General features: G+C 33.0%; 1 protein-coding gene across 9 annotated transcripts in view; it reads left to right on the top strand.

The window, feature by feature from the left end:
- Positions 1-17,017, top strand: part of CNTN5 (contactin 5) — a 603,593-nt gene that overhangs the window by 266,054 nt on the left and 320,522 nt on the right. For all 9 annotated transcript variants that reach the window (XM_015279880.4, XM_015279870.4, XM_040707026.2 and 6 more), the window contains 1 exon segment: positions 8,706-8,835. In XM_015279880.4, the coding sequence (XP_015135366.2) occupies positions 8,778-8,835 (58 nt within the window). In that variant the 5' untranslated portion in view covers positions 8,706-8,777.

Below are 17,017 nucleotides of genomic sequence, written 5' to 3'. Positions count from 1 at the left end.
TGCTTATTCTATTTAGAGTATTTTATTTTCTCCCTCTTTATTCAGATAAGCTTGTGTTTTAATAATGAGATTTCCAACCCACTTTAATAACGTACCATTATATCTTAGTGAACTATCTTCCATATAAGTAATAATAATGAGGTATGTTTAAATATAAAAATGCATCCTTAAACATCTAGACACTTTTAGTGCTGGTTGTAATTAGAAACTTAAGAAACATGTGCAATTAAATATGCTCATAAAAAAAGAAACAAAACAAAACAAACAAAAAACACGCAGATACCGTTCTGCAGGATTAGTCAATTTGTTCCATCATCAATATTCTTCAGTATGTCAGTGTTTCAAGTGAAAAATAGCTAAGAAAAAAATTGTTTGTATTTTTAAACCACCATCACTATTTTAGATCAACAGAAAAGTGTTTTAAGTCTCATTTCGAAACATTTAAATCTGTGAAAATTTAATTTTCACAGATGCATTTTCAAATTTGATATTTTCATGTTGGTAACAACTAAGTTAAAAAAAATAATCCTAATATTACTTAAAAGAATTCTTATCTATCCTGAGATCTTATAAATATATATGTATTTCTAATACATAAATACATTGCTAATACATAAACAAGTATTATTATCAAATATTCTAACTATCTATATAACGTTATTCTTTTTTCCTTACTCAGTAGTTTGAGATTTAAATAGATATATATTTCTAAAATGCAATCAATGATGTGTTTCAAAAGTATCTACATTTACTGGTGTCTCTTCAGCTTAAGAAACTTTTATCTTAAATTGAAGATGTAACCTTTCTGACTTGTTTGAATTTTTCAGTAATCTCATCTTAATACATATGCAGTAACAACTTAATGCTTATGCAAAATCATTGTACAATGGAGATGCACACTTGTTTCTATCCATATCTACCTCAACTTGGAGAACACATTCTTTATTCTTCCTTAGATAATGACAACAAATGACAGAAAAAACACTCATGTTGGAAAAGCAGAGTAGTTTTTTTGCTTACATGGATATGTCTATTTTTTTTTTTTTTGAAAATTCATTTGATTATATGTTAAATTAAATTAAATTAAGTAAAATAAAATAAAGTAAAATAACTAAATTTTGACTTTGTATGTCAAAAATCAGTCTTGTTATCCAAACCTGAGGACTGAGTTAATGTAAAATTTGCTACAGTGGCTTATGCAGTGACTTGGACGTCATAAATAAGAAGTAGAGGGAAGTTTTTTTTATAGAATACTCTATTTTTTTTTTCTATTTTGAGGATTGTCCAGGAGTGAGAGATATACACACTGACAGATCAATTATATATAATGCTTCCATACAAGACTGCTCTTTGTATTCCCCATCCTATCCATACAAGAAACATCCTGTTCTACTTTTTGTTATACTCTTTTTGTACCAATGTCTTGGCAGGCTGGCAGCATCATATAAGGTTCATATGCATAAATTAAGTGGTTACTGAAGGCTCTCACTCTATCCTTTGTATAGGAGGCACTGATTGATAAAGTGAGTAGGATTTCATGTCTTAGGCACAAAAAAAATGTTGGTTCTTTTCAGGTGAATTATTGAACTATGTAGTGAACAATACACCCTGTTATAACTAAAATGATTTTTCTGGAAGTATAAAGATGAACTGGATTTACAGGTCCTGAGACTGTGGCTGTTACTTCAGAGCATGATATATGCGAAAAACTCTGCAAATTTTTTACATGCTTGTGGAGAGCTGAGTGGTGATGCTGTTTTGTGTTATTAAAATGCATAATGTCATTAATCTGGCAGTTGAATTAGTGGAAGGCTTATGCATTGGTTATTTACACTGGTTGATATAATACCAGATGCAAGTGTTGTCAAGGATATTTATTTAACTGCACACAGCTTCTTTCCTGGCACTAGTTGGCTGCTGCAGAAAAGAAACCGAGACCAGCTACTCCTCTTACACTCTAGAGGTAGACCTACTGAGTATGGCAGTACTCAGTAGTGAGCACAAAGCAACAGCAGTGTAATGCTGCTGCTATCACTCTCCTTAATCCCCCTGCTTGGAAAAGAACTGTCAATTTCCAGATGTGATTACTTTAGCAAATGTTATTAACTCCCAATGGAATTTCTAAATAAATATGTATGTCTGAAAAGAGTAGAATATTTATTTTTCCTGAAGTTTTTGGATGTAAATAAATCTTGTATATTACAAATTACATAGGGTGAAATAAGTCATTAATGTTACCTCAATTTTATAGCTATTCATCCCTGAACTCCTCTGAGTTCATAAATGGAACTTAATAAAAGTGCTTGAATATATTTCCTGAATAATTAAAGCAAAATACTGAGGGATGTACATCATAGAGGAAGAGAAATCTTATTGCAAGTCCACAGGGAATGTAGTTAAATGACCAGTTGAATTTTTCATGTCTAGTGGAAACTTTCATACAAGCACTGAACAAACAAGCAAAGACTGACACCACTCAATTTTAGCTGCCTGTAAGTTGACTGAAGAGTTTAAAGTAGCCGTCTATGCTTCTGCTGCAATCGGGCTTCCATTACAGTTAGCAAAAAGAATAAAGTTGTTCATCTTGCTTCAGAAAAGCTACTGAAAACAGTTTGAATGCATTTTCTTTCAGGTTGCATATTTCTCTTTGCTGACAAATGAGCTTTTATAACTAATTTATGAACTGCCAATTTTTTCACAATTTTCATCTTTACTCTTATGTGTCTGCTACTTATGTATGATTAATACTGTTGTATCTAAAAACAGATATTGATGAATGTGTCATAAATGCTACAGGCAACCAGAGAACTTAATAAGTGGTAGTTATGAACTATTGTAGTTAGTAATGGACTTCTATTCCAGGTTCTGATGAAGTCAATTTGTGTTGCAGTGGTCATTCTGATGGCAAAGCAGGAGCAGCAAGACTCTTTAAATAGGTTCATCCACAGCAGCATGTGAGCTGAAGTTTAGGAAATGTCAGTGTCTTTGGTAAATGGGTAAAAAATCCCAAGTAATTCATTTCACTGCTTTTCTTCTTAAAAGACGTTATCCAGTAGGTTTATACTAACCTTATAGCATGTCCATGGAAGTAACACAGTAGTACACAGTTGTACCCATTCTAAGCAACCAATACGTAAAGGTTTATCCTGAACCTGAGCAGTACCCACATGTTTTCATGCTATATTCATGACAGTGAAGTTAAACAGCAGCTCCTCACTGTTGCTAGTTCAGAGAAGATGTTTCTGCCATCTTCATTTTCTCTTGAGCATACTGATGACATTTTATATCTGATTTTCAAAAAGAATCCCAAATTGTTAGCTCCTCTAACAATATTGAATGACTTTTGAAACAATTCAAAAAGCTTTCCTTGTCAAAAAACTATGTTGATCTCCACCATACTTATTAATTAAAATTAAGTAAATTATTTAAATATATATTATATATATATACATATATTAGACACTGTGAAAATGCAATAATTAGGAAGAAATGGTAATACTTCTTGCTTTTCTCACCAACTTCATAAACATGTATTGGAATGGAAGAAATTCAGTATTTCACATTTAAACTCATTTTAAAATATGTAAATGCAAATACATTCAAATAGTAGAAGATAATCAATATTTATTATAACATTAATTTATTATTTTGTGGGTACTGTGCAGGATTTTAAAAATAGATTTAGTTCATCTGAATAATTCAGAAATTCAGGACTAAGAGACATTTTGAGATTTTTATTCAGGACTTGCAAATGCTTTGTTTTGTTCTTCAGAACATTACTTCAGATGTTCACTACTATAAGAATTGTGATTAACTCACATTTTAAAATTGGGCAATTTTCTTCTTTTGTACAAAATCATTGTTTGCTTCTTCCTAGAATTTGACTGGTCTCTTTGAAAGCTATATTAATATCATGAATTTAAAATATATATATATATGTAAAAATTTATGTTTTGAAAGTCCTCGCTTGCCAGAAAGAACTTAACAGGAACAGGTTCCACTGTAGAACAAACTTCTAATATCGTTAGCAGTAAATTAAATGTTCATAAATCAGTTCAGAAATTGTCTTATGAAACTATGAAAAGTTGTGTTTTATTAAATTTTCTTTAAAATTGGTTGAAATGTTATTAAACATTGAAAATAACTGATCTTCCCTTGGGGTGATAATCAATCCTGAAAGATTCCTTGCTGTTTGCATTGGCTTTATATAATTTCACTTTCATTTGTCCTATAAGAAATTCCACTGACATTTCATTGTAAATGTGTCCATGATATGACTTTTATCAAATATTAAGTTAATATAATTACATTACATTTAAGCCATTTTGTAAATAGCATTGTCAAAAAGACTCTGGACTGAGCAAATTAGTTTTTTATTGAATGCAAGAAAGAACATGAACTCAGTAAAGGTTATTTATACTCTGTCTAACTAGTGTCTGTCATAATCATGGCCTAGTAGTTAACTTTATATGTAAATATACCATCAGGGAACACCTAACAGTCAATCTCCTTGTAAAAATTTCAGACTAAGCTATCATCTCCACTGTTCATGTTGAACTTTGTAACATCTTAGCCTATGCTTTTCTGAAGGCTTCAGTTCTCCATGGAGTGAATGTTACCAGTCCTGACATGCATGGGAGCAAGGAAGACTGGCTGAACTGCTGACTGTGGAAATTCAATTCACATCTTCCAAGTCCTGATTGAAGTATGGGTTGTGCAGGGAGGGACTGAGCCTTCAGTGTTGATTAGAAGATTTTATTTCAGTGATTTGAACAGTACATGTTCAGTTAGACCTTGGAATTTTTCCAAGAGTATAATGATCCCTTTGTAGAAAGCCTAGTCAGTGATACTTAGCTCATTCCATTTATTAATTTCACAGTTTTTCCACACTGAGGAATTGTATTAGCAGTCTAGTTGCATTTTAGGGCATCCTCAACATGTGAAGAAAAGTATTTCCTAGCAATAATACTTGAAATCAACAAAGAGTATTTGTTCTTTCCAGGATAGTGGTTTTTTTGTTTGTTTGTTTGTTTGTTTTCGTTACAGGCATGTGGGTGGCAATAGTTTAATTTCTTACTCTTTTAAGTCCCTGCTCTTATAATATCATGTACAATATCAGAATTGCTTATCAGTGGTTACTCCATCATTATCTGTGAATATAGTGGCGGCTTTTTATTTTTTAAAGGAAATGAAGATTATATAATTTGAAGTGTCAGTGACTTGAGGTTTCCACTAATACAGGAATAATAAATGTTAGGTAGCAAACATTCGTTCAGTAAGTCACATTTTTTTCTCTGAGCAATGTAGTCACTCTAAAGAAAAGATCTATTTTGAGAGAGGATTTGTATTTAAGTAATTATGCCTTTCCTGTTGGTTCAAAAAAGCTGATAAGTATGCATATGATTGAAAAGGAAAATGAAGTAGCGATCATGGAAGAAAGCACTTTGATATCAGTATCAGTTATTGTAATTAAAAAAGAAGGAATCATCATTGTTGCATATAAATTTGTCCTAGATACCAGAAAACAAGTATTAACATTAGTAGGTGCTGTTATTATTAAAAAGAATGTGATTTTACTGAAAATAATTAGGGCTTCTTTTGAATTAGGGCTGACAGCATTCCCTTCATACTCATGTTTCACATATTCACGTTATTTTTGAACAGCTATGAGACAATATCCACCATTTCCCTACTACACATTAAAATATGTTTTAATGAACAAAAAATGCTTTAATAAGTTGTTTACAACCAGCACACAGAATTCAAACAAACTCTAAAGCAGTCTGGGCAAAATTCCGGGCAAAGCAGAGAACTACGGAAATTGAAAACCACACTTTATGCAGAACAAATGAAATCTGTTAGACAAATTACTTGTTGCACATTATATGCAACAGCTATTTTAGATCACTGATTTTTACAAACTGCCAGCATGGAAAATCTATATCTTCTGTCTCCAAAAAAAAAGCTCACTGAATCTGTATAATTTATGAAGAAATCCCAATAAGAAAAGAACAAGAATAAAAGCTCAATAAAAGACTTATTCCATCCTTACTTTTAAATATTTGACTGTAGATCTAACTCAAATCATGCTATGATGAAAAATAAATCTATAGCGTGTTCAAGACAGCTTCATTTTCTTTAACGCACTTAATTACAAATGAAGTCAACAAACTGTTCCAAACATGTTAGTTGGATTTTTAAAAGTTCGAATTTATAGTTCAAATGAAACGATATAAAAAATATTTTCAGCAGCATTGTAGTTCTTCCTCTACTAAGTGAATAAATTTTGCTGACAATTCTTCTAATGAGATAAACTAGAATATTTAGACAGCAAATATCTTAACAAGTTTGCCAGTGTCCAAAATTTGTGACTTAATTCATAGCATCTCCATGTCACTGCACTCTGCTTCTACATTTTAATATCTTTGTGAAACAAGGCTGAAGTTCATTTTACATTAATTGGGTCAGGTGAGAGTCAAGGGTTGTCACAAATTAAGTTAAAAGTTGTTACAGCTGTTATTCTGGGTTCCTTGTCTGGTGCAAGTTCTGTTGTCGTCAATGAATATTTCATTAATATATATATCTTTCTTTTCCATGAATATTAAAATAATTGTGATTCAAGAATTCAATGAGAAATTTAGAGAAATTCATCTTTCATTATGATGCTCCCTTTGCTCAGCTCCAATTGTTCTCCATCCTATTCCACTGATCCATCCTATTCTACTGATAACAACATTTAAAACATTCAATGAATTTTTGTTAGTTAGTTACTTTCTTTGTTTGTTTTACATCTGATTGAATGGGTACAGCAATATCTTGTTCTAGCAACAATGTCATGGTTTAGTGATGAAAACTTTGGTTTATTATTCCCTGTTTGTGCAACAGAGAAATCACCATGTTAATTTGTAATTTTTGTGTTGCACCATTGCAACGGCAGCAGAAGAGAAATCAGGAAAGGAGAAAGTTTGGTGGAGCTGAGGATGAGGGTGAGAGGAGAGGCTGTGCTCTACCATCTTTAACAGATATGGCCATAAGGGAAAAAAATTAAATATTAATGAAAAAACTTATTTCCCAAAGGCCTGGCCAGCAAAGAATGCTGAAAGAGATAATTCACTAAGCAAAGGAACACAGTGGCTGAAAAGCGTATTATCACTGAAGTGAAAAACAAAGGCAGCTGATATTAATTATTAATTGAGGAAGTTTCCTGTGGAGGTTTAGATGAGCTACAGGCACAGTGTGTAAAGTCACTTGACTAAGACACTCTTATGTTGCCTTTCAGAGAAAGTCACATTAATGTGTACACCCCATGTTAGGTTTGCCTGATGTGAGTTACCTGGAAGAATGTGAAAATCGTAATCAGGATTTTTTATCTGTGTTGAAAGCTGTACCTGTGTTGTGCTGTGTATAAATGTACCTGTGTATAAATGAAAGGGGACGGGCTGCATGTTTAGATTGTTGCAGGAATTATTACCAACACATAAATAGTAGCTGTCAACTTGTGCTCACACTGCGTTGCTGTATATGTATATGCATAAACGCTTGACCCTATATACAAAGGAAGGACTGACAAAGTATGTTACAGCTTGAGCTGCTCAGAGGGAAGATGAAATGGAATAATACAACAGGAACTATCTCTTACACTACAAAATTGTCATTTCTTCCTGACAAACATATTTAACTTTTCCTCTGTTCACTTTCTGTGAATATTCTAACACATGGGCTAGGTCTCCCAAAACAGCTACCATGGCACATAACTAAGCTAGTCTGAAGGCATTATATTGTCCCCTAAAGAGGTGTAACAGGAACAAAGCTGAATTCTCCTTTGTCACCTAGTGCATTGTTCTTCCCTCGAGGATTGTGGATCAAGAGAATCTCAAAGGCTTCCTAAAAAGATATGACTAATTAAGCAGAGGAAATTACATTTGCAGCTTGATGTTTTCCAGTCAAAGACCAGGAATAGACTCATGTCTGTACATAACCAGCTGAAACTTTTCCTAGATGGTTGGACTAGATGATCTTAGAGGTATTTTCCAACCATAATGATTCTGTGATTCTATGGTTTTGAACTATTAATGTATTAATATTACTGATATTATCAAAGCAATAATTAGGAGCACAGAGATCAAAGGTGTAATGTTCCAAGGTGTGTGCACTAACCATGGGAAAAAATAAAAATAAAAAAAATCTGAGGAATTGTGGAGAAAGATGAGTATGAATAATCTGCTCTGTATGAATGATATTTGTTTCAAATGTATTGCTAGATTCTTTGAGTACATTGAGTAAACCAATAGAAACTGGAACCTATTCCAAACCAATTTGCAATTAGTAAAAATGCATGAATTTTAGAGAAAATTATTCTTTTGTTTTGGGCTTTCTACAAGGATCAACATACTGCTTTCAGGCAAAGAGTTCGTGCTAAGCTTGGCATCTTGGAAATTCAAAACTGCAATATACAGACAGCTTTGGGATGATAACCATGCATAATACTCAAAACAATGCCACAGTCATTTCAGCTATTAAAGCAGGTGACTACCGGAACACAAACCCTCTGAGCATCTGTCAGACTACTTGCCCTATTGTAGAAAGAGTTCTTAGGAACAAGACTTCTAATTATGTTAGGACCAGGTTTGTCTTTTGAATTGTCTATCATGTTATTGCAAGATATTTTTAGTTTTCTTAACAAAGATTTGTCTTTGTCTCACTAGGCAAAGCTTTAATGAAGAAGCATCAACACTGCTAACAATTGCACAAAGAGGGACCAAAGACCTTTTCGACCAATGATGTGGTTGTCATGGAAACTGTTTCTGTTTCTGTCACTCATCGGGTGTCTTTCAGGTAAATAGAGACAAAAACAATAAAAATCTGCTTACCATTTGAACTGCAAACAGACATAGGAAGATGTAAAATCATGTCAAAAAGATAATATCATTATTAAAACCATTTGCCTAAGTGGTGAAATTGTAAAGGATTATATTAATAAATTTACAAGTGTAACCCATCTACTTTTATTTTATTTGTAGTTAAACCTGAACAACATTTAAAAGAGACAAAACCTAGTATCTTATTTGAAAAAAAAAAAAAATGCTAGCTGTATTATTAAGAAAGAAAAACAAAAAGTAAAATTATTAGGAAAGCACAGTGCTTTCCTAAGGAGTAATTACTACAGAATGCTTCATGTTGGTGTTTGTGAATTCTTACCATGTTCAGGTTCTAGAAATTAATTATTAAGTTGTTTTCTTAATACTGGGTGTGATTTGTTGATCGTGCTGATATTTGCATGGGTAATAAGTCCATTTCTTTTGCAAGTTTTTGTCATGATATCAGCTTAGTTGGCTTTATCTTTCCTAATAATGAAATGGATTAATCAATAATCATTTAGGCTTATCATATGGGAAATTTTGTAATTTGAAGGGATTCTGTCTCTAATTGATCTTTTTTTACCACTCCATTTTCATAATGCTTCCTTATGATCTCTGTCAACAGTTACCAATCTACTCTTTTCTCAGTTTCTTCTCAAACTCATGATTTTTTGTCATCACACGATCACATTTTGTACTAGTCAATGAAGTGGAATATTTGAGTTTGTTATAATTCTGTGATACTGGAGACAGGAATTTAAAAAAGGAAAATATCTGTGGATATCAATGCATATGAATTGAATGCATTTATAAAATGATCCAATTGAATATGTTTTTTTCTAATGAATCTTCATTATTTTGTATTATCTAAATCCATTTTTCAAGATCACAGTGAGTGTTTTTCTTGTTTTCACACATTGTGTGTCACCATTATCAATCTTGGCAATATTTCTGTCTGGCAGGAGGTATTAAGGTGTACATTTGTACTTCATTTTGTATTGTGATTCCTTAGGACTCTGAAAGATTTATTCTACATTACTGGAGTAAATCTGGACTCCTTTACTAAATCATATTTAACTACAGAATTTTATTTTAAATGCTGTTGCAGTTAAAATATATGCGATAACACATTTTTTTCCCATACACAACAATAATTTTTAAATGATTTCATTAGTACAAATCATTTCTTAGAAAATTTAATGCTCTAAGAGCTGAAATTCATCAAACATATTTTTAAAGAAGGATTAAAGTATATATTAATTAGATTGTCAGTGTTCCCAGTAATTTAATTTACTATCTCTGTATTTTTCATGTCTGATTACATCATTATACATTTGAGCTGCTTTTATATTGAAGCACTCACTAGAACATGTTTACAGCTGCAAATAGTTCCTACTGCTGATGTAGACTAGTAAGTTAGATGCCTGAATGCACTCTTCTTAAAGATAGAGCAAAAGATATTGATGCTGCTTCAGTAGGATAAAGTTTATTTGATTCCTGTTGTTTTGAGCTATGTTAAAATTCAATACTTATCATTAAATCATCAGATCCATGGGATCATTCTTATCAACAGCCAATGTTTGGAAGAAAGAAGTACAATGCTGTATTGATTTTTCAGTATTGAGGGAAATCATCAAAGAAAAGAAAGATGATCTCTTTGGTTTGTGTTGACATTTTTGTTATTTTTATTTTAACGCTGACCTGGGTATTGTGGGCTTTGCTCATGCGTAAATGCTTACAAGCATGCTTGAGTTGTGTGGGAAACATTCTGTGGGTGGAGAGAAATGTATTTTCTGAGTATCAAGCTAAGGACTGAATTATGTCTTTAACTCCAATTTAACTGTAAGCAACAGTACAGCTCAGCTACCCACATTCTGACAAACATTACGTTTATGAAGCATCAGTAATTAAAAGACACAAAGATACTTCCAAAAGATATTGCATTTCAGGACAAACTGAAGAAGAATTAAGATGTTATGTTAGACCTAGAGTCCGCTTAATTTCATAACTAATAGTTGAAAAAAAATATTGTTTTATTATTATTTTTATTTATTGATTTATTATTGGTTTTTGTGGGGATTTTTTTTACCCTTCATAAGATTACCCTTCCCTTCCCTTCCCTTTCCAATTTGATTGCCTTTGTGTTCTCACTGTGTAGTCATGACATTATGATTCAGACTGTACTATCTTGTGTACAACAGGGCTGGCATTATGTTACTAGAGTTTTACTGTCCCAATTCTCCAGGACCACTTTGCAATTTACTTTTATGTGTGTATTAAATGTTGTTTATTTTTTGTTGATGCTACTATTAGATAAGGAGAGAACCTTTTTTCCTCTGCCCATTTGTCTACCTTTCCTATTTTAACACCTGTTGCACATTAATCATGTCAAAGAGAGACTCATTTTCTCTGTTAGGCTTTATAACTCATGGCATCAATGAAATTATGAGTATAATGCAAGTAGCAGAGTCTAGCAAGATAGATGTGGTACCCCTGAGACCCAGTGGTCACTTTTCTCAGAGCCAAGTGCGTAAAAACTTGTCCTTAAGCCTCATCCTTATGTACCATTTATTTCTTTGCACATAAAATATTTTCCCTCTTAGGCAAAGACTCCCTAAATAATGAATTTTTCTTTCTATCCCTCAGTGTGGTGCTCAAAATTAAAAACAGCATGACTTTTTTTTTTTTTTTTTTCTGAATAGAATATGATGTGTATGGACACTTATAAAGAATGCTCTTCAGTAAGAGAGCATATGTTGAGCAAACACAAGTGTCCTTTGTATTTCTGACCTAGAGCTAGCAGTGTGCTGAGGTGTTTCCAGTCTTTTGTTATAACCAGTCCTCTCCATCTGGATACTTGGAATCTCTCAGGAACTGTCTCTGTCATCTGAATTTATCAGCATCCAAAGTGCATCACAAACCTGCTCAATATGTGACTTTCAGAATTCCAGCAGCCACTGCCAGGATTAAAATTCATAGCCTAAGGTTCATAAACTCATTAACCAAAACATATAAAGTCTACATACTACTGTGAGTGCCAGGGCTATTTCTCATTTTTATTTCTCTCCCTTTTTGACAACATCCTTTCTTTCTCAGAGCAGACAGTATGTGAAAGGTTGCTTCTCTGCCAAATGAATGACGAACACATGAATGACCTGTGTTTATCATTGATAAGCCTACGCAATTACCCTTGCTCCCCCTTCCTTCCCCAGCCCAAAACTGATGACAATATAGCAAATAGCATGCAACTGTGCGCTTTTGATAGAGGAGCACAAAAGCCTGGAGACAGAGGTCTAGATAAGTACTAGAGTCTGGGGATGTTCTCATTCTCATTGTTCCAAGTAAAAATGAAGTCAAAACACACTTAACTCTTATATTGCCTGTCCAGAAATACTGTACTGGTAGACAGTACAAAGCAAGAGAGGAAACAACTTGTTACAGTGCTAAAATCCAGCACAGACTGCTACCCACATTTTCAGCCTAGATTCAAAACTTGATTCAATTGGAGGGGATCAGATAAGGGCTGTAGTAATACAGCCACTAATATCACATGCATAATAGAACACATTATAATTACCTACCTACCTAAGTATAATTTCTGAGCTCCATACAGTTAAGTTTGTTAAAGAAGTTTCTACCTCGTAATGAGCTCTTATCAGTCATACCAACAACTGATGTTTAGATTAACAATAGTTTGCAAAAATTACAGTGATGCTACAGTTACCATCTGGAGAAAACCTAACCTTCACATCTTTCCTAATTTTTTGGATTTCTTATTTGGTGAATAAGTCTTAGCGTAATAAGCTGTTTGGAGTCACACAGTCAAAATCTGATGCTTTCACAACATTTTACATTGCATCAGATATGATGTTAAACCACAAGCTTTTTACTGCTGGCTATTAAAAAGCATAACATAGAAATGTTTCTTGTGTTAAAATAATGGATTTGCAGTCTCACAATTTTTGCAGAAATATTCATTAATTTCCAGGTTACACAATACAGTAATGACACTACTCCTTTTACTTTTGGAATGATACTGAAGATGAAAATTTGATGGAATTCAATCTTGATGGATTTCAGCCTTGATGGAATTTAGTCTCATTCCTCTAGCGTCCAGTGAAAGCACCAATCAGTATTACCAGCTTATCATGGATTTGTTTAATGTGTTTGTTCATCCCTCTCCATCTTATTGGATCAAAGAATGAAGACTGAACCTCCCTTGGCTTCAAAAGTCTATCATTTGACACTTAAGATACTCAACATCTTTAGCATTGACATACACTAGCATTTATGTCAGAATGCAGCCAAGAGCGAGTCATTCTGTTTTGCCTGCTGTTATGCCTAAATTTTTATTTTTAGAAAAAAAAAAAAATCTTGTTTACTTTAATGGGTTTATAGAAAAAACAATAGACTAATAGGTAAATAATGGCATTAAAGCTTTTAGAGAATCTTTTAAATATATTGCTGTTAAGAAATCTGCTGTTAAGAAGATGTCACAAGAACAATCATGATTTAGTGCAGAACCTCATGTTGCAATAAACATCAACCATGCAGGCCTTGAGTCATCTTATTAACTGAAATGCTTTAATTAGGTTGGAATATAACATTTCTCCTTCACTCTATAGTCAATGGAGAGAGACATTATATTGCCTTCTGGAATTTTGCACTAAAACAAGTTAATTTCTAACATGAAGGATATGAAGTTAGACCTCTTTCAAGTTTTTGTGTGATTTGAGAATGTAGAGAGAAAACATTGCTTAACAGATACTAAATTTTCTTAACAATGCTGATATGAAAAAAATATATATTTTTCTAAAGTAGTGTACACTGTACCATCAAAGCTTTAAAAATACAATAATAAAAACTTTGACTGAGGAGAAGCAAACAGTTTTGAGTGCTTGGTGATTGAGAAGTGCCCAGACTGTTGGTTAGACTGTATTAATGTTATTTCATCCTTTCCTCCCCACATCCCAGCTATAAGATGTCTCATGAACAGAAGTAATAAAATCATCATTAACACTGGGTCTCAACATGCAACTAAGCCTGTTTTCCCTTTCTCCTAGTGCCAGTCTTATACAAGGAACAGTAAGCTCATAATGCAGAATAATTTTCAGTTTCAGTGCAATATTAACAATATCAGAAATACAAAGTAATAAAAGTCATTAACTTCATTTCAGAAAGTCATCAGAGGCTGGAACAATGTTTCTTAAGCATTGTCCTGGCCTTTACTAATAGGAATGCAATAAAAGGCAATGAAACCTTTGAAATAATGATAAAATCAGCCTTGAAATTAGATAAAGTTTTCTAGTAATGAAGCTAAAAAAAAAATTGTAACAGTTCTGCTAGGAAAACTGGTGGATATAAAAATGGTTCAAATCAGAAAGTAAAATTAAATGTCTTAAAAAATTTAATGTTTTATTAAGTTTCTAACAGAAATTCCATGGAGCCTGTAACTAAACTCAGAGCAGTCTTACCCAATACAACCTTAAAGTTTGCTGTCTGTGTGACACCTGAAGAAGTATTTCTGTGCTGAAAAAGCTGGTGTGGTTTTGTTTCTCTTTCATTATCAAGTAAACAATCTTACAAGCATTTCAAGTATTGCTCCATTTTGAAGATATTCAAAAAATGTAGACATGAACTGTTGTGTTGAAAACCTAGATTAGATATACAAAAATGAGTAGATTTTGTGAGAATTATTTTGTCAGTTTCTCCACATAGAAGGCAAGCAGGCTGATATGGAGCAGTTACATACCTTATTAGATACAGATTAAATGCACTTTGTACATGTACAGGAGAACATGAGCATGTGTAACTACAAGGGAATCACCCACTTAAAAATACACTTGTCAACTACATAGCTGTCTTTGTTCAAATTGCTGCTAGAAGTTTAGTGAAAGCAATTTCTTAACTGTAGTGTAACTAAAACTCTATCCTTAACTGAATGAAAATGAAGTGTGAAAAATAAATGTGTCGTCTGTCAGTATGAAATGTGAATCTATTGTTCAGTGTTAAGGCTCAGGGAGGCAGAGTTTATTGAGTGCCATACAGCACCATGACTGGTAACTGCTTTACCCAGTGGACTATTTTGAAAGGTAGTTTTCTTCCTATTAAGTGCAGTAGCGTGAAAATGCTAACACAAAGAACATATCCTGAGATTTCAGCTTTTATTCAGCATGGCTACCTTTGCTGTGTACTGTGGCCACTTTCTGAAGCGATTTTCACTTACTTCACTGGATGTATTAGCATTAGTGTTGAGTATTCCAATACAAATGCTTTACACATTGTTCTATTAAATACTACATCAGAGCTGCTTTTGGTCAGGATTTGTATGTATGTGTGCTGGGACAATTAGGGAAGAGGTTTTTTTTTTTCAAAAAAAAAAACCCACCAAAAACTCAGCATGACTACAGCCACTGCAACTCATGAATTCAGTGGTATTCTTAATGTCTAGTGTGATGTGAGCTTTGTGATGAGTGCACTATGGTCTCTGCTTCCTGTGTTTGCCCTTAATGTGGTGTGCAACTGTGAAAAGTAGTGTTTTAGTTACGGCATTATAGGTAGTATCAATTTAGCTCAGTGCAAAGCTGTAGGTGGTTTGCTATGGCTCACCACACAGCCATTGACGGTATCATTTTTGCACAGCACAGAGTTGCAAGTGATAGTATTTAAACTCCCTGTAACACTGTGAGTGATAGCATTCTCAGCTTATCCAGGAAGGCACTTGAAGACAGGCATTCTGACTGAGTCTTTTGTGTAAGCGAGTCAAGTAAGTGAAGAATATATAATCTCACCATTTGCAAGAGTCTTACATTTTAGTATTGACTTACTAAAGTGATTAAAAAGGAACAGTGGATCACAGAGTCATCAGATTTCTGAAGTAAAGATGAGTGTATTCATAAATATCTCTGAACATTATTACCAGTGTAAGATAGCAGTTCCAAACCCTTACTTTTCTCTGAAACCTGTGGTAAGAAATGAATGTGAATATTCTCTAAGACTCCAACTTGCCACCAAACTAACCTGTTCAAAAATTTTGAAATTGAAAGCATCTCACAGAGGAGTTCAGAATATAAAATATGTAATAGGAAATAGAATGAAAAACAATGAAAAACTGGAGTGTAGATACTAATATTTTTGCCTCATAACTAATTTGCATGAAGGTATTATAAAATGAAGTCTGCGATCATCTCTTTTAAAGCTATTTATGTCAGAGATGGGCAGAGGGGTAGAAATGAGAGGAATGCATAGCCTCTTATTCATCCAAAGGTACATTAATTCCAGCCTGATGGTGTGCACCTGTACTCTGGTTTGGAGACCTTATGCACCTGAGAGTAGAGGAAGCCTTAAATCTCTTTAGAAGTAACATTTGCAATTTACGTGTGATTTCTATAATGCAAAAGAATAATTAAATTTAGCCTAGCATAATTACAGCTCAAAGTAGCATATTTTGCTGTTTTGGTGTATTTTTTTCTCCTCCATATTCTTGTTTAGTGATCATTTCTGATATAACAACAGAAAGTTACATAAGTTATGTTTTTCCATTTGCCAGACTGTCCTTAATACATCTCGGTAACTAATCTGCTCTTTTGGATTCATCATTTTTATGCACTTCACATTCATAAAAAAGGTTAAATTGGAAATAATTATGTTCACGAGTGTGAGAGTTAAGCTAAACAGAAGATGGTAGAAACCTTTTTAAAGGTTTCAATTCCTTCTCTTGTCAAATTCCTTCTCTACGGTGAATATTTGCATAACTCTGGAATAAAAAAAATGTTATTAAAAATTTAAAAGGGTTACAGGAAATAAAATTTAGTTTCTCATTTTTTTTTTCCTTTTGTTTCTGTACAGATGTCCTATAGCATTTAAAAATCAATAATTCTGATTCTTTTAAAATCTGGAAGACTATTCTGTTAACAATGATGTTAGCTGATAAAAGCACATTGCAGAATTTCAGAAAATATTACTCGACTCCACTCTAATTTGTGATTTCTGGAAACACCCAACGAGCCATTATGGATGATGCATAACAATATATCTGTTTTAACATATCAAGAATGTAAAATCTTGAACAGTAAACTCAGTTTTAAATCTGTAATCCAGTAAAGCTTAGTTTTAAAATTTAAAATAATTAATGACATGTAACTTGCTCTTGAAAAACA

This window comes from Gallus gallus, chromosome 1, assembly GCF_016699485.2.
Source record: "Gallus gallus isolate bGalGal1 chromosome 1, bGalGal1.mat.broiler.GRCg7b, whole genome shotgun sequence".
Lineage (NCBI taxonomy): Eukaryota > Metazoa > Chordata > Aves > Galliformes > Phasianidae > Gallus > Gallus gallus.
Note: the sequence above shows the minus strand (reverse complement) of the source record. Positions and strands in the feature narration are given on the sequence as shown.